Here is a 17,794-nt window from a genome sequence, read left to right as displayed (position 1 = left end):
GGGCACGACAGCCGCAGGCAGCGCTGCAGGCGTGGGGAGGAGCGGCTGGGAGCTGCCCGGGGGAAAGGGCCTGGGGGTGGTGGTCGACAGACGCTGGACATGAGCCAGCAGTGTGCCCAGGTGGCCAAGAAGGCCAATGGCACCCTGGCTTGTATCAGGAATAGTGTGGCCAGCAGGAGCAGGGAGGTGATGGTGTCCCTGCGCTGGGCACTGGTGAGGCCGCCCCTCGAACGCTGTGCTCAGCGCTGGGCCCCGCACCCCAAGGCGGCCATGGAGGGGCTGGAGCGTGGCCAGAGCAGGGCAGCGAGGCTGGGGCAGGGGCTGGAGCACAAGGCTGGGGAGGAGCGGCTGGGGGAGCTGGGGGGGCTCAGCCTGGAGAAGAGGAGGCTGAGGGGAGCCCTCCTCGCTCTCTGCAACGGCCTGAAAGGAGGCTGGAGCCGGGGGGGTCGGTCTCTGCTCCCCAGGAACAAGCGATGGGACGAGAGGGAACGGCCTCAAGCTGCGCCAGGGCAGGTTTAGGTTGGATATTAGGAAAAACTTCTTCCCCCAAAGGGCTGTCAGGGCCTGGCCCAGGCTGCCCAGGGCAGGGGCTGAGTCCCCATCCCTGGGGGGATTTAAAAGCCGGGGGGATGTGGTGCTTAGGGACATGGGTTAGTGGTGGCCTTGGCAGTGCTGGGTTAACAATTGGACCTGATGATCTTAAAGCTCTTTTCCAACCTAAACGATTCTGTGGTTCTAAATTGTGGTTTTGTGAGGCAAAATCCACGGCAGCCATGGGCAAGGCTCCTGCCCGGGCCCCTGCGCTCCCCTCGTCACCAGCTGCCAGGCTGAGCTGCCCGGGAGCCCCTCCGGAGCTCAGCTTGGGCCCCAAGCAGAGGCAACTCCCATGTGCAGCTTTGCCACCAGTGTCTCTTTTTTGTTCTTAACCCTGAAAGGAGATTGCTCTGTACCCAGGGATCCTGCTTCAAAACTTTCTTAGCTTCTGAGCTGGCTTCTGACAGACGTATTATCTTTTTGTCTCCGTTGAATCAAGGGTCGCTTCTCAGCTACTCTTGGGATTCTTGAGAACTGCCTCCAGCTGCCGTGGTTTTGTGCATGGACGACAGATGTAGAAGAAAAAATGTATTTTGCGCAAAGACGGCCTTTTGCACTCAGTTATTCTGCTTTGCAGAAATAGTTTAAAGGGGAAAAAATTGTTCTTACGCATATGAAATCAGCAGAGGTGATACAGACTGCGGGTCCCCTTGGCATCAGCGGAGACGCTGTTAAATTTGAGGAACGAAGTGAAAGTTTCAGTCTTCCCGCATCTTGGGCCTTGCTCTGTAGAGAGGTTAGATCATTTTTCTCTCACTTTTTCATTTGGTGATAAATAGGGAAGGGAATAACAGAGCAGTGGTAAGCAGCCGTGCACCAACTACAAGTTTCTTCAGAATGGCCGCTGTAACTTTTAAGAGCTATCCCTAGTGTAAGTAAATCTCAGTGAAGAAGCGCAGCATGAACAAAAACTGCGTAGAAGCCTGATTTCTTTCCTGAGTGGATATGAATTTAATGTATTTCCTGCCTGGATGTGTATTTAGAGTTCTGTTCTATATTCCGGTTTTAGCATAAAAGCACTTTGGTTTCCAAAAGACTGGTACAAATGGGAGACTACTGCTCACGTTGAGTTTAGCTTCTGACTGCAGGTAAATCCACGTAAAACCAGTCGTTATGTGTTTGTCCCCGTCATGAAGGGTTTGCTTTTTCTTTCTACGACACACTGTTGTCCTCCGCACAGAGGCGGCGCATTACAGTAGTGCTGGAAAGCTTCCAAAGCTGCAACTAGGAATTAAAGTCACACCCTGTCATAAAACTATGCATCCTCCAGGCCTGTTTAAAAATTCAGGCTACGGAAATGATAGGTAGTGTGATTGTCTCTCTATTTGTAATCTTTTTAAAATATTTTTTATTATTTTCTGGTTGGCTTTTAAAAAGTTCTCTTGAAGAAGAGGCAGTAGGGTTTTGGGTTGTTTTTTCTGTATGAGGAGTAATATGAAAAAGTATAAGTATTTATACACATTTCATTTCTGGTATGGTATTGGTGTTTTAGTGTCCTGAGCTAGGAGGTCGTAGCGCTAGGCGCTGTTGAAAAATGCTCTGATCCTGACAACATTCATGTGGCACGGATAAATACTTTTACTTAGCTGTGAAAACGCATGGTGGTGCTCAATCCTAACATTAATAAGTGCAAAGTGGTACAGTAATTTGACTAAGACCATATAATTACAGTTCAGAGCCCAAGCAGCATGATCTTTTTCTTTGTACTGAGGAGTTTGTTTTGCGGTGGTACTCTGCGGGTTTACACTGTGGTAATCTAGCAGAGCAAGGAGGAAGGAAAAGCAGTGGGGAAGTTTTAAAGCAAATGCACGTTCCCTTTCACCTTGATGTGCGCTACGTTCTGGGATGCTCCAGGGTGAAATAAAAGAAGTGACGGCATGTCAAATCGCTGCCTGCTGGCTCCCTTCCAGTACCTCATGTTCCCAGCAAGCACTTCTGAGCGTTTTGAGGAATATGCTCCTGTGCGTAACTACTGAAGCCTAGGAGCTCATCTCCTAAATTGCTGTTCATGCTGCATGTAAGGGAGCAAAATTCCCCCTAGCAACTCTGGGGGATGCTAGGTAAGAATCCTTTAAAATGATCATTTAAAGCTGAAAACCATGTGGAAAGCTCAAAAGGTTGCTTTGAGAATTAAAAGAAAGATTAGATCACATCTCTGTGTGATCTAAGGAGTTAGAAAGCAAAAGGTGATGACGCTGCAGGGCTGAGAGATGCTAAATATTTGTTATATTCAGGGACTTTGATGGTGGAGTCGGTGTGGATGTTGATGTGATGCAGACTGCGAATGGGCCAACATCCCTGATTTCAAGGTTTTGCAACTTTTTTTTTTTTCCCCAAATTGCTTTTTGGTTCAGAAAACTCCTTTGAATATGCACCGGTCTCTCTACCCCACTTCTAAATTGAACCCACGTTAGGAAAAAAATCTAGAGCGTTGCCCATATTCTCCACTAGGAATAGAAGAATGCTTAAAATACAGCTTGGTACCAGTGTATTTTACTCTTAATCTGTTTTATGCTTTTTGGTTTCCCCTCTTGACTCTTTTTACTATTTCCTGCAATACTTTCTTATTTATTACTTTCCCCCAGTGCCTTTTCTCTGTTTTATAATTTGTTCTAAGCAGGCGGTAGAAGCAGTGGTGTCTGAGAATGTCCAACTCGTCAAGTCTACGCCACCCAAAGCGGTTCCAGCCCCATGCAGATGCGCAGGCGAGGCTTCTGCGCTGTTCATGACCACTTAGATGTAGTACAACAGACAGCGTGGTTTCCTGGACACTGCCATCACTGTGCCCTGCAAATGTAGCATTTGAATGCAAGCTCTGATTCTGAGTCCCTGTGTGAATCCGGGTAAAACACCGAGAGCTGAATTTCCAGTGTGCTTCAGGAGCTGGCAGCTCAGCTGGAGACATGGAAATGTCTCAAGTTTGAAATGAAACACACTTTCAAGTTATCGCTACTACAGTAAGTCTCTGTCTCAGCTTCCTTATCAGTAAAGTGGAGGTTAGAATAATATTTATAGAGTTTCCTTACAGGAGTTTTTTCAAGATTAATTAATTAATGTTGGCACTGTGAGATGCTATAAATACTAGAGGCTTGTACCAGTATACCATATGATTCTTCCACTTCCTGAATGCAACTGTTATTCTTCTGCCACTATTCAGCCCAATTATTTTTATTTTATTTACTTCGATTCTTTGTATTCCAGATTATGCCCCACTGGCAAGGGATCTCGGGAGAGAACTGTGATGCTTTTGTTCGCTGAACAAAACCTGATTCATCACTTTCCTTACATCACCACCCAGCTCTCTAGCTTCTCAACACAGAGCGCGGTATAGCTTTCCTTTAGGTAAGTTGTAAATCACAGCAGCTGTGCGTTTGTTTGGAGTCAGCGCTCTCCAGTGTTACGAAAGTGGTAAAAATATATGTAATCATATGAGATATGTAATTATCAGAGATACTGCAGAAGTGGTTTCCTGAAGAGAGTGAAAATAAATATGAAACTGAGAAACTGGAACTAGCTGAATTGCTAGAAAGAGCTCTGAAAAGGAGCGAGAATGAGAGGAAAAATGAGGATCGATGAGAAGCTAAGTGATGGGGAGAAACTTAGGAAACTGGGTCACAGAAAGGGAAAAGCAGGGGAATTTCTGAGGTGGGGCTATGGAGTGAGAGGAGGTAAATCGGAGGAAGAGATGCGCTGGCTCTGTTGCTATTGTGGGGCCCAGTAATGCGCCCAGTTCCTGTGTCTGGGTATGTGTTTCTGCAGGAATTAAAGTTTATTTGTTCCTTCATTTAGTGAAGGGGATAAAATAGCAAGAAGAGAACAGAAAGGCTTTGGGGGCTGGCTGCCAGCAGTATTACAAGGCATACACACGAGGCACCAAATGAGGTTTCGCGATAGGCGATCTTAATTTTTGCATTATTTAACTTTTGTCTGACTTTGTGCAATATAACCTACTTGTTAAGATATTCCTTTGCTTTTAAATATGTATGTATGAATATTTTTTGAAACAATGTAAAAAGCTTCAAATAAAACCGCCCATGTTATTGTCCACCTTAGGCATGCAGTGTCCTTCCATGTCAGCATATTTTGCTGCTCTTGAGAATTCTTATGAAGGATTTTCTTTGTAAGCAGTTTGGGGTGCTGGCATTTGTCCATCCGCCTGGACAAATCAAGCTTCCACATTATCTGAACTCTGAGAAGGCCTTTTGAGAGTTTTAATGAGATGTCACCATAGCGTCAGTCAGTTGCTGATCACTGAAAGTTTGCAATCCAAACGCCTCTGTTAATAATGAGAGATAAACAATCATTGAATTCAGAATTCTTTGCCACCCAGTGTAAAATGCAGGAAAGGCTTTTAAAATTCCAGAGAAATGAAGCAGAAAGTTGAGGTGCTTCAAAAAAGACATGCCTGACAAGACCGCGGTAACGCCACGTACCTGATCCGCCCATTAGAAAACCTGTGCTTTTGTGAAATAACACGTTTTCAGAATTAAATGCTGAGAGATGATGGAATGAAATAAAGGTGGGGTTCAGTTCCTATTGTTTGCTTGCAAACTGAAGCGAGAACTTTGGCGATTTACTACAATACTTTCATGATAGAATTCCTTCTAAAATAATGAGAGATTTCCACTCCATCTCCTATAAATACCTGTCGCTGCCTACAGTTGTGAATATATCTTTGCCTCTCCCTGCTGCTTGCCGTCTTTTTTCTCAGAAGCAGCAGTGAAGACAGGCGGTAGGACTTACAGATCCTGCGCCATCGCCCCTGACATCAGTCAGCATTGAACCAAGCCCACAAAGAATAGAGAAGAAGTGACTCATGATTTTTTTCCCATGTACGGCATGAGAAGACAAGCAGGCCCTAGAAATGAAGCTGAAATTCTTATGCCTTATATGACAGCTGGCTCATACTCCTTGTGATAAGAAGTGGGGTACTGGCAAATATTAGTGAGCGCTGACGCAGCAGTGAGTAGGCTGAGCCAGGCAGAACAATGGGGTGGCTGGAGACTGGTGAAGCCGCTGGTTTCCCATGTTCTCTGCAGGCGTTCAGGGTTTGGAGCAGCGTTTACCCCAGATACAACAAAAGAATTCCATGACAGTGGCGTGATTAATAAAAAGATGCACAAAAGCTGCAAGCATTTGTCATGCAGGGACCTGTTAAGTGACAAAGGAGGAAACTCTGGATCAGAAGGGTCTCTGTAAACCTCGTAAGCCTGACCTGAGCAGAGTGCTTATGAGTAATAATCACATGTATATGCATGTCCTTAGTTTGGCCGGGCATGCTTATTTGTTCTTTCTAAAGAGAAGAATTACCGAGTTTAGGAATCCTTGCATGAACCGATAGCTTTAAACTAAAAGCTGTACAATAAAAAAGCCTGTTATTTTTTAAATAACATTAACATCTGAAGCTTGTGAAAAATCAATAAGCTGAGCTCCTCTGTGGTGCCTGAGGAGAGGCTTCCACGTGGGAGGCCTCCGCCAGTTGTGCCATTTGGTCTCCTTTCCGCTGCGTTCTGGGCTGACCGGAGTTTGGGAGAAGACGGGTCCAGTCTGCACACCAAATACAACCACCCGAGCATACAGCAGGGCAGAGCCCTACCCCAGTTTTAATAAAAGTTAATACAGGAATGTTCAAGCTGCCTTTTTCTTCTGGTGTTTTGAAAACCTTTGGGTACTCAGACAAGGGTAATTTTGCAAAGCAGAATGTGGACAGACACCCGAACTCCTTATTTTAATATCTCTGCTTCATAAAGGCATTGTGTTGAGGCTACGCATTGTTAATATCTACGTCTGTGAACGCTCCAGTCCTCATTAGAGATGGAAGGAAAAAAGCAATTATTAAGTTGGCTAGCCCAACCCTTGTGAACTACAGGATTTTCCAGTTCAGTGTTTCAAAGTTTTTTCATGTCCCAGACAACGTGGCTTTGTAATTTTTCAAACATTAAGGTAAAAAAACATGACTTCTCTTGGGTTACATTTGTTTCCTCAGCACTTAAGAGTGCGTGGTAGGGCCTGGCCACGCAACCTTTACAGAATGAGTAAATATTGGTGAGGCTTTTCACGCGCGGGCTGTGAGCGCAGGCTGCGGAGCAGGAGCCCTGCACAGGGGCCGTGCTGTGAGGAGCTGCCCCGAGCACGGGTCTCCAGGTGAAAAATGGCAACGCAGAAGAACAAAAAAAAGTCTGGTATTTCTCTGGTTGATCTCACAACAAAGGTGACTACAGATTCTGCAGCACTCCACTGGAAAAACCTGAGTCGACTTTAATATTTTGAATTAATACAGCATTTTGTGTTCCACAAGGCCAGTAGAGAGTATTATTAAAATAGCTGAGCTGCCTTTTCAAACATCTGCCCAGACGCTACCTCAGATTTTGCTGCCTGGCTCTTGTGAGTCATCTCTCAGGCTTGCAGCTCCCCCGACGAGTCCTCCGCATCCCGGGAGGACCCAAAACCAAACCAAGACCAAAACCCCCGCTCTCCCATCGGAATTGAACCCCAAGCCTCGGCCTTGGCGGCGGAGGGAAACGGGGAGCAGCGTGGCGAGGGGGCGGCTGGCGCCGAGCAGCCCCGGCGGTAAGGACAGAGCCCCGCTGGCCGGCTGGCAGCCCTCGCCGCGCAGCCTCCCCAGACAAATTCCTACGCCCGACGCGGCGCTTTTCACCCGAAACTCTCGCTTTTCCCCTCAAAAAGCGCGTCCCGCGCGCTGCCTGCCGGTCACGTCCGCAGCGGAGGGCAGCGCGCGGGGGCGGGGAGGCGCTGGAGCGGTGGCGCGGGGCGGGGCGGGCGCATGCGCGGAGCGGGGCGGCGCGCAGGCAGCGGGGCCATGGCCACCCGTCCGCGGGGCCGGAGGCTGCCGGCGCCCTGAGGCGGCGCGGCGCGGCCATGCTGCCTCGAAGAGCCGCTCTGCCGCCGCCGGGCACCGAGCCGCCGCCGCCGCCGTCGTCGCTGTGAAGCGCGGAGCCGAAGCGAGAGGAGGAGGAGGCGGCGGCGAGGACCCCGCCGGCCCAGGTGATTCCCCACCCGCCGCCTCGGACGCGCTCCCGCCCCTCCGGGCCGTCGCGGTGGCCGAGGCGCCCCCCGCCCGCCCCTCGCGTGTACGCGGCTTTGCGTGGCGGGGCTTCCCCGAGCTTCCCTGTGCGCAGCGTCCCCCTCCTCCTCTTCCTCCTCCTCCCCCTCTCTCCCCTCCCTCCGCCCGCCCTGGCTTGCAGCGAGCTTTGCCGGGGGTTACTGGAGTTCAGAGGCGGCGGGGGACGCGGGGGGCTTTGCTGCGGCGCCGGGCGGGAAGGCCGTAGTGTGGCCTGGCGGGCGGGAAACCGGTCGGGGAGAGTGTGCGTGGAGGTGGGCGAAAGGCCGGGGGTGGTGGTGGGGGGATCGTAGAGTTTACGTGTGCTCGGGCCGGCTGTGGAGCTTGGCTCAGGCCCAGAGGATGAGTTGCTGGGCGCTGCAGTCGTGAGCGAGGTGCTGGCTCCGCTGTGGGGGTTGCGGGGCTCCCCCTCCTTCTCGGGGGTCCGGCTTTACCTTCTGCTTCCCGCAGCCGGCTGTGAGCCCGCCAAGCCTCTCTCTGCGGGGCAGAGGCCGCACGGAGCCGCGTCCTGTGCCCGCACCCGGGCGGGGAGGGGGGCGGCCCGGTTATTCCCTCCTGGAGCCGGGCCCTGGAGCATATGGTAACGCTTATGTAAGGAGCAGTCTCTCCGTAGCGGGAAGAACAGGGCTTTTTCTCTCTTTCCCACTTCTGTCATGTTAGGCAGTTTTCTGAGACCTCCTGTAGCCTTTTAAAATAAGGTTTGTGGTGAGAATTTTCATTTTTTTTCCGCGATGGAGAGTGGTTCTGTGTACTATGCACCCTCCTGACAGATGGTCGCTCTTAGAGGGGTTCTTATCTTTCGGTTGCGCTGTCTTTTTGGGGGGTGTGTGGGGACTGGTGCAAAAATAATGTGATTGGGAGAATAAAGTGGGGAAAAAAGGTGCGGTTTTTTTGTTTAATGCACGTAATGCACAAGGGAGAATAGTAGACATTATAGGTGAAAAAAGTCTTTTGTTTACCAGTGAAAAGGGAGATTTCTGTAACATGTTTGACTCATAAATATTAGCCGCTTGTGATCTCATTCAAAATATTTTTTTTTTTTTTAAGTCTGTAGGTGTTGCTGCAGTCGTTTCTTCTGCAATTTTTAGTACAAGAGTTTCTGTTAACTTGTTTTGTGGACTTGGGACTTGGATACTTTTAATTATATTTGTATTAGGTTTTTTTTTTTTTGTGCGTAATGCACCCCCAGAGATCAAACCTGGGAGGGGAAGAAGGAAATGATTTTTAATTACTCTCTTTGATCGCTTTTGTTTGTAGGTTAGCGAAGATAGATTTAAACATTGAAAAATGCATGTTCTAAGGTGAGAACTGTTAAGCTATTGCACCCTGTAACTTTGGTTTACCTGCAACCTTGGCTCATTTTTGCCAGTTATCTTAAATAACGAGCTGCCCGTGTGTGAGAAACTGTATCTTTTTGTTTCTAGTTTTAATAACTGTGGTAATCAGGTGCTGTTTTTTGAGCCATAATGTCATGAAAGGATTTAATTTTATTAATTCCTAAACTCATTAGCGTTAGGAAATAGTTGTCTTTGTGACCACCATTATTTGGAAGGAGTGTCAGAAATCTTAGAGAGCAACGTAAAGTTGCTGCTTGTCCAAAGCACAGGGTTCACCTTGTTTATATCAGTCTTAGGAGGAACTACTGATGTGAAAGCCACCTAATTCTGATGGAGATACGAACTGAACCATGTGTGTTGGAAGAAATACCAGGGAATTCCTTCCTTTTGGAGGTGATGGAGGAGATCAGTATCTCACTCCGGTTCAGCAGCTGGAGTCCATGGTGCAGCTGCAGAAAGGCACATCATGCCAATAAGATGTGAACGAAGGGGTGTGTTGTGGAAAACTACATAAGCCTGCTTAGTGTTTCATGTTGCACTCTCAAAAACATTCTCTATGCTGTTTGCTAAACTTGAGTTGGCTTCCTCCTCTTTGCACAGACATGCGGATAGCTTCTCCTCCAGTCCTCTGGAACTCTTTGTATTTGTGTGGTGATTTACTCTGAGTCCATTTTTAGCTCCAAATACACCTGGCAATGTTTGATGTGGTTATAAAGTGGACAGTTCACTGTAGTTTTGCTTTTTAAGTGCATGTTCGTGTCTAGTGCCTTCGATATGATTCAGACATCGGTGCGCCAGTTTCCCTGCCTTTACTTTTATAACATTTCCTTTCATTTTAGAGAAGCCCTGCTGCTTTGTAATTAGTTGCATACTTGAAAGGAACATTCAGAAGTGAATCCACCTCATGGAGTTTTTCTGGAAAAATTTTCTGGTTGCATGTCTTGAGTTTGAACGTGTTTTAAAAGGGACTTTTCGAAGTGTTCTCACCATTTGTTTGATCTTCCTGTTGCGAGAGTCTGGTACTGCAGGAAGCTAAGCTGCCTATTTTGACAGGCCTGGAAACTGGTGCTCTTTATTTACAGGACTCAAATAGGTGAGGCAGCAGCAGCAATAGGAACTTTATCAGTATTGACCTAGAGAGATCTTGAAAGTCTTATTTTATATTTTAACTTCTAACCAGTCAGGTAACTAGTTCTTGGCACTGCAGGCTTTAAACATAGGCTGTTGTCTATATCTGAAATGGCTTAAAAACTAAATGAGCAACTGTGGAGGATGAAATATATTTCATCCTGTCATGCATCTTCATCCTGGTAACACATTTGGGTTGCATATTTTTTTTTTGTGATATTGATGGGGTACGCCAGCTTTACTTGCGTGGCTGCTCTTCCTGTGATCCAGCTCTCCGAGGTGGGTTGTCACAGACTGCATCATCTTGGGCTGTCATTAATGCTCTGTGTGCAGGTCCTCTGGGTATTCTGTCCTCTGCAGAGGCGCTTTGGGATTGCTGCCCAGATTTTCTCAGAATGTGCTGATACAAATGTGGTTAGGCAGGCCTGTAGGTGTAGGCTTGCAAACATGGCTGTGACGGCAAAAAAAAATGCTGAATAACTAGTTAATAAACCAAATCTCGGACTGGCAAGAAACTGTAGAGTCAAAAAGGACCTCAGAGCAGTTCAGTTTGTTGATTCAATCTAGATTTTTTTTTTTTCCTGAAGATTTTACTTAAAGATATTATTAGTTCTAATTCATTAAAATAAAAATATATTCCTGTCTTTCAGATGCCTAACTGAACTCAGCAAATCCGTGATCTAAAAAACAAGCAGCCCCTCCTAGTGTGACTGGGTTTGAACTGATCACGGGCAGGCAGACCGCTGATCCTGTAGGAATCCACAGAAAGATTTTGCTGCATACCTGGTGGATTTGTTAACCTTTGTTAACATGTGTTAGTTCCCGCGTTCAGTTCCCTGGTCTTACCTGCTCATTATGGAAAATAAAAGACGCGGGATGTTTTACAGGCTGCCTATAAATAATACACTTGCTATATAATTGAGAGTGTACTGGAACTGCTCATAGTGTATCAAGTACTCCAGAAATAAATCTTTAAAGAAAACTTTAACTTCACAGCTCTGTGATATGTATCCTCATTTCCTGAATTGATTTTCTCCTCCCTCATATAAAACTTGGTAGAATTAATGAAAGTTGGAAATGTAGATTTTTTTTTTTCTTCTGTACAGTTAACTGACTCTAGTTGGTTTTGTCTATTTTTAATATGCCTTTAATGTGAACGTATGTTCACTTATGTCCCTATGAACAGATGAAAGGTTGACCTAATTTGCTTTGCAGTAAAAGTTGTTTTTCGTGAAGTAGGTTGTGTATTTGTTTGGAATGCTTAAGCTTAGCTGTGCCTCAGTTCACAACTGAATGAGTCTTGGGTGTAGGAATTTAGGAATTCATTTGTTTTCTAGGTAGAAATAACGGTGCTCCAGTCACACCAGCGCAGCAACTCCATAGCAATCCATATTGTTAGACCCGACAGGAAAAAAAAGAGAAAAAAAAATTGTTTATTTGTGTTAACTTCTTACATAGCAAGATCGAGTGGTCTGTTTGCCAACTGACTCTAAACCTTTAAATTGAAGGCTAAATAGTCTCTGGTTATTGCTTTAAATTACTGAACTACTCTAGGGAACTACAAAAACTGACTATTATTGGAAATGCTGACCGGATCCTAATGACAGTGTTGCCGTACACGTCTGCAATGTTTCACTGCTTTATTAGTGCACTTGGTATGCTCGCTGTTTCTGGCCTGCTCAGCAGAAATTTTTGAGTACTGTCCTTGTTAGTCAATTTAAATTGTACGGGAGCAAGACATCTTTTGCTTTCCTTGCTGCTGACTGCATGGGAAAGAGCTGTTTTGATGGATCGGTGACTCACTCTCTGGAGTTCTAGTGGTTTTTTTCCTACAGCCTCACACAGGGAAATTCTTTTCTAAGTGCATACCTGATAAACCTTTTCATCCTGTTCCTTCCCTTCTCTTTGCTTTCTCCCTCCCAAACTGATGATATAAAGATCTAAGTCTCTGAAGAATGGGATCCTTCTGTGCTTCAAATTCCTTTCTTTTTGCTCCCAAGAACAGGACAGGCGTATAGAAGGAGGGGTTCTGGGGACTGCGTGAATGCAACCCAGGTGATGGGTCTAATTTTAGTTCTTAACTGTGACACTGAGCTCTTCTATAGTTACAGATAGGAGTTGTATATTCTGGTTTGGGTTTATTTTTTTCTTTCTTTTTTCCCCTCTTCAAGATCTAGCTAGCAAAGTTTACCCTATGGGGGAAAAAAAAGCTTTTCCTGGTGATGTTTTTAGTTTCAGAATGCATCACTGAAAAATAATCTACAGTGGAAACTAGACTAAGATCAAAGTCTGCTTGTTAATGGGTGTATCCAAAGTAACTAGAATTTCATAGGTGTGAAGAACAGAAGTTGAAATTGTCTCTTTTGGTTTCTAGTCAAGCTTTCCAAGTATTTTTAGGTTGTAATCCTATAGGAGAATGAGCATCTTGTTCACAAATGTTAGGCTGAATGTTGCAGGATCAAGTCTGGTTTTGAAGTTCTGATCCCAGCTGGAATTACTGTGTCTTTCTGTGGTGATTTTTGGTGGCAGTAGTGTTAGAGTAACTCTTAAATTCGCAGATACTCCAGCAGATTTCTGTAACCATTAAGTAACTTTATAATTAATGCTTTTCTAAATGTAGAAACTCCACTCTGTTGATGTAATTTTGCACCTGCTTGGATAAATGGATGCGGATTTTGTGTGGCCTCTTGTGCTGCTTTACCAGTGAGTATTTTCTGCCTGTGATGTGATAAGTTTATATCCAAGTTGGTGCATCCACAACAGTTACGCTGGTTTAAGTGGCATAATTCACAGCTTCAGTCGAAATGGTAAAATTTTATACGATAACAAAACCTCAAAGAAAATTCTATTGAAGGGAAAATGTGTGTTATCTTTCAGGGTTTTTTTGAATTTACTGCTAATCTGTTCTGCTAATGGAATGAACTGGGACAGATATTTTTTTTTTTTTTCCTTAAATTGTGTTTTGCTAATTCTACTGTTCTGTTTAAAGCTAGCCAGAAATATGCTTTTGACAAAATGGCTATGTCAGGTGAGGGAGGGATTTATGAAAAGTACTGTGTTGTTAGCAAACAAAAAAATTTCCATGAACATTAATCAGTTACGATGGGAAATTTTTAAAAGGTGCTTTTGGTCGAATAGCACAACTGTGCTTGCACTCACTTGGAATGTGAAGTCTGAAGTTCTTCCTAAGACTGTTCTTTTTCTTACCCTGGTTTGGAACAGGGAGATGTTTGAAATCATGGGAAAACATTTTTGAAACACAAACTAATGGCTTCCCGGTCCTGTTCTTAAGTCCATTTTTTGGCTATGTAAAACAGTGACCTGTGTTTTCCTAACATCTGAGCATCCAGCAACTCTTGTCATCATCACTTATCTAAAGGTTTTAGAGGTTTAATGTTGTGGTGTGGTTTTTTGGGTTTTTTGTTTGTTTTTATACCAATCAAAATAATGTATTGTGAGAGCTCTTTACAATATAATGAGCTTAGAGCAATGGACTTTGTTGCTTGCCTGTATTACATTCTGTTAGAACTTGGCAGCAATTACAACTGAGGCTTTATTTAACACATCCGCATTTCTAGTGGAGTTAATTTTAAAGGGTTTCTTATTAGTACTGGATGCTTTTGGCAGTCAGTGACAGAATGTGCTGCAGAGTTGCAGTAGTTGCTTCTCATAGCCTACCCATTGCGACATAATGTGGTTTTCAACGTTTGTTTTGCTTTTGTTTTAACAGGGTTTGAAACTTTGTTTTCTTAGGTAATATAAATGCTGCCCTTTTCAGTTCTCTTACATTCTCAGGTATGCGTATATGAATTTGGGAGGCAAAATTTTTCAGCTTAATTTGGATGTGCTGAACCTCAATTAACTTTCAGTATTAGGAGAAGTCCATGGAATTCTGCATTTGGAGTAATTAAGGAAAGTGAAAGCTCAAGTGAAAATTCCCTTCTTGTCCTACGTGTTTGGCTGTTGTTGATGACTGGAGGAGGTTTGACAGTTATGAGAATGTCATTTGAAATCAGGTGCTTGTTGTCACTTTACCTGGCTGTGTTTATGACAGAGTGAAAATCTGTTAAGTCGGTTCCCGCCCACCCCTAAGCCCTGATCTACTTGGAAAAGTAACCTAGCAAAAAACCAGGAGGCAGCTTAATTTCAAAGTTTTAATTAATTTTGTGAACTTGGCAGAACGCAGGATTTTTGAAAATTCCAGGGCATTTAAAATGTTTTGATACGAATTATTTAAGCTGTGTGCTGAGCATAGGCTTGTATTTCAGCATGCAGCCTGGCAAAACTCTTTGTATACAATCTGTGTAGCTCCCAACTTTTGTGCCGTACCATACTCTATCTTTTATTCACACTAAATGTTGAATGCTAGTGTTCTGTAGTAGCTGCTTGGGCAATGGTTTTGGTTGTTCATTCTAAATATTTGTAGTCTTCTGGCTGACCTTTTAATTCGTTTTGGGAAGCATTGTGAAATGCTGGTGGTGTGTGGGATGCCCGACGTAGCGGGGAGGGGAAGGATGTGCTGTCTTTGGGGTTTGTAGAGCTGTTGCAAGAGCTCTGTAAAAGGCGCCTGCGTTTACGTAACTTGAAAAGTTAGACTGCGGGCTAGACGATGACAAGCAGCAGCCCTGGAACCTGTGGTTTGCTCTGCCAAATCTCGTGTTTTGATCTGTCTTAACTTCTTCAGCTGAATTAATTTTGTCATCATGCCTTGACAAGTGTCATTGTGGCTTTAGGTGTGCACATGAACAGTTTATGGTAGCATCTTGGCCATAGCAACACATATAAAATGTCACATGAGGATTGTGTGTGCGTGCGTGTGTCCCCATACAAGAAGGAAGATTTTTTGTTTGTTTGTTTCTGTATATCAGCATGGCTTCATTTCATGCTGTATTTCCGCGCTGGCTTGATAGTATAAAACTTTCACAAGTGCAAAAGCTTTTAAAACTTGCACAAGGACAATATGAATCAAGTCCTGTAAAAGATTATTTAAAAAGTGCAGTGCCAAGTGCAGAGTTTTCTGTTTCTTTGGTCAGGATGCAGTTCTTTCCAATTGTCCCCCTAATAATTGGGATTGGGAGCCTTTTCTTACATCTGACCTCACTGGGGGACCGATGGTGCTGCGGGCGATTGTTTTTACTTGTTTGAGTGGCTGCTTGTGGATAAAAACTTGCTGGATCATCCCCACCTTGGCCTTCAATCCTTCAACCGCGCTTCTCTAATACAGTGTATATGTAACGGGTGGCTCACAAATACAGCCGGGGGTGAAGGCTGTTCTAGGGTGGGCAGGGGCACGTGGTGAAAACAGCGCATTTCGCTTCGGAGCAGCTGTCGGTCTCAGCTGAAGGCAGTGCTCCGGCAGGATGTGGAAACTGATCCTTTTGCTCTTTAAAATGGTCCTGTTGGTGACTAGATCTCTTCGGAGATGCTGTTGTGGACTGGCATTTTTTTTTCCTGTTTAAAAAAAAACAAAAAAAAAGAGCACCCTTCATTGTCGTACATCATCCAGCTTCTCTGATCACAAGCTCCAAATTAAATTACCTTCTAGTACTCTGGAGTGAGGATATGGTCTTCTGTTTGTATGATTGCTTGCGATGAATTACATTAAAATGAGTAGAATAGTTGCATTATTGGTCCTAATCTTCAAAACACGCAGCCCTCAAATTCCAGAAGTATATAAATTCGTAGAGGCTAATGAATGCCGTAAATGACTTTGTAAAAGCTTAGATATTGGAAAATTATTTCAATTTGCATTGAGGAAGTGAATCTAAAGTGTTTTAAGAACTCTTAGTTGGTGGTTATTTCATTTGAGAGGCATAGAAATAGTGTTAAACTAAGTGGAGGCAGCGTCTGAATTTTTGTTGGTGTTTGCTTTCTAACGCTTATCAGGTATTTGCTTTCTAAAGCTTATCGTGTTCATGTTTGTGTAGTACCCAGTACATTGGGGTCTTTTGGCTGGGGTCTTGCATGTTAATTTAGTGCAAATACGAATTAAGGTTTATTCAGTACGCACCCTTTGACCATTTTTATGTCATTAACCTGTCCCTTCTTCCGCATTTTACAGCATCACCGTGGAAAAATTGCTAGCAAATTGACCTTTATATAGCAAAAATAGAAGCTGTCCTGTCTGGGTTTGACTTTAACTCAGTCGATGCATTCAGTCATTTGTGGCCGCACAGGAAGCCCCATTCATATGATCACAAAGCCTAATAGCTGTTTGTACAGTGAGATTGATCTGGTTACTCTTCTCTGTCTTGTGCTCTTTACAGTCTGCTGCCAATTCACAGAAGGGGAAGAGAATGGCTGCAAAGGAGAAGTTGGAGGCAGTATTAAATGTGGCCCTAAGGGTCCCAAGCATCATGCTGTTGGATGTCTTGTACAGATGGGATGTCAGCTCATTCTTCCAGCAGATCCAAAGAAGTAGCCTGCACAACAACCCTCTCTTCCAGTACAAGTACTTGGCCCTTAATATGCATTATGTGGGTAAGTGTACGTGTATTCATGAGAAAACGCTACTGTAGGAAATACCGTTTTGCTTACTACAAGAATTTTAAGAGTTTGGTAATAGCATGATAATATATTGATTACAAGAAATAGCACAAGAATATATTCGTTACAGTTCTGCTTAAGGGACTGTTCATGTTAGCAGTAAAGAAATCCTCTCTAGGGTCTTTTCCTGAAGTTTGTTATTTAGCCTTGATATGTAAATAGAGTAAACCTGGTGTCTGGAAACACGATTGATGCCCTGGAAGAATAGCGCAGTGGCTTTGGCCTGTGTCTGACGGATGAGAAAGCTGCTGTGACATGCTGTGCAGACAAGGAGTATTGTGATTTATATCATTGGCATTAAACAGGAGACTAGGGAAGAGGTTGCCTAGTTTGGTCTGTGACCAGAGCACCAAAGGTTACCTTTCACTGCGGCATGGGTATGGCTCTTCAGTTCACAACCTTATGAACCGTGTATGTGCTGTGAGTGGATGAGAGCAGGTAACACATCTTCGCGTTGCAGAGAAACGGACGAAATTACTAACACAGCTCAGGGAGCTGAGGTTTGAACCTTGGCCTGCAAGTCTAGCTCTGGAATGCTAGGTGTCTGTTTTTAGGAGATGAAGGGATTGATGTTCTGGGATGGGCTCTCCAGGTAGGGTTGTGATTCATCTAGTGTCTGCACATGGGGTTAATTAGGGATTGGATCCAGGCTGTTGAGGTTGATAGCCAATGACCATCTGCGTGAGTACTGCCTAGCTCGGAGAGAAATGGCTAGCATATAATTTTCCCACTCTGCAGTGCTTCTTCCTTATAGATGGCTTTGGAGGATAAAGATGTAGTTCAGTCAGCTGAAGGAAACGCCCTTTAGTTAAATAGTTGGAGGACTGTGGTTTATTTTAAGTAGCATGTCCAGGTTTTTAATCCTGACTGCAGAAGTGTTGGCATGTGATTTTTCTTTTTTAATCTATTAAATGTCTATTGCCTGGAAATTATTTACTGCCATTAAAAACACATGTGGCTTGCTTTGTTACGGCTCCATTATACTCATGCTGGGATACTTTTTGTACTTATAATGCAAAAAGCTGGTGTCCCATTTCTATGCCCTTTTCGTATGTTTGTGGGAGGGAGTGCTTGGTTGTTGCTGGTGAATGTGACCCAGGACCGTGGT

General features: G+C 44.6%; 1 protein-coding gene across 3 annotated transcripts in view; it reads left to right on the top strand.

Moving 5' to 3' along the window:
- Positions 1-619: 619 nt before the first annotated feature.
- RNF145 (ring finger protein 145) overlaps positions 620-17,794 on the top strand; it is a 54,348-nt gene continuing 37,173 nt past the window's right edge. The window contains exons 1-4 of one of the 3 annotated variants that reach the window (XM_082324521.1): positions 620-2,654; positions 3,215-3,551; positions 3,796-3,936; positions 16,407-16,620. In XM_082324521.1, the coding sequence (XP_082180647.1) occupies positions 16,437-16,620 (184 nt within the window). In that variant the 5' untranslated portion in view covers positions 620-2,654; positions 3,215-3,551; positions 3,796-3,936; positions 16,407-16,436. Of the gene's footprint in view, positions 2,655-2,901; positions 3,552-3,795; positions 3,937-7,417; positions 7,600-16,406; positions 16,621-17,794 lie in introns of those variants that run through there. The other 2 variants (XM_082324520.1, XM_082324519.1) reach the window with 2 other exon arrangements.

The sequence above is a fragment of the Platalea leucorodia genome (genome assembly GCF_965183815.1).
Source record: "Platalea leucorodia genome assembly, chromosome: 11".
Classification (NCBI taxonomy): domain Eukaryota; kingdom Metazoa; phylum Chordata; class Aves; order Pelecaniformes; family Threskiornithidae; genus Platalea; species Platalea leucorodia.
This window is presented reverse-complemented; position numbering and strand designations above follow the sequence as displayed.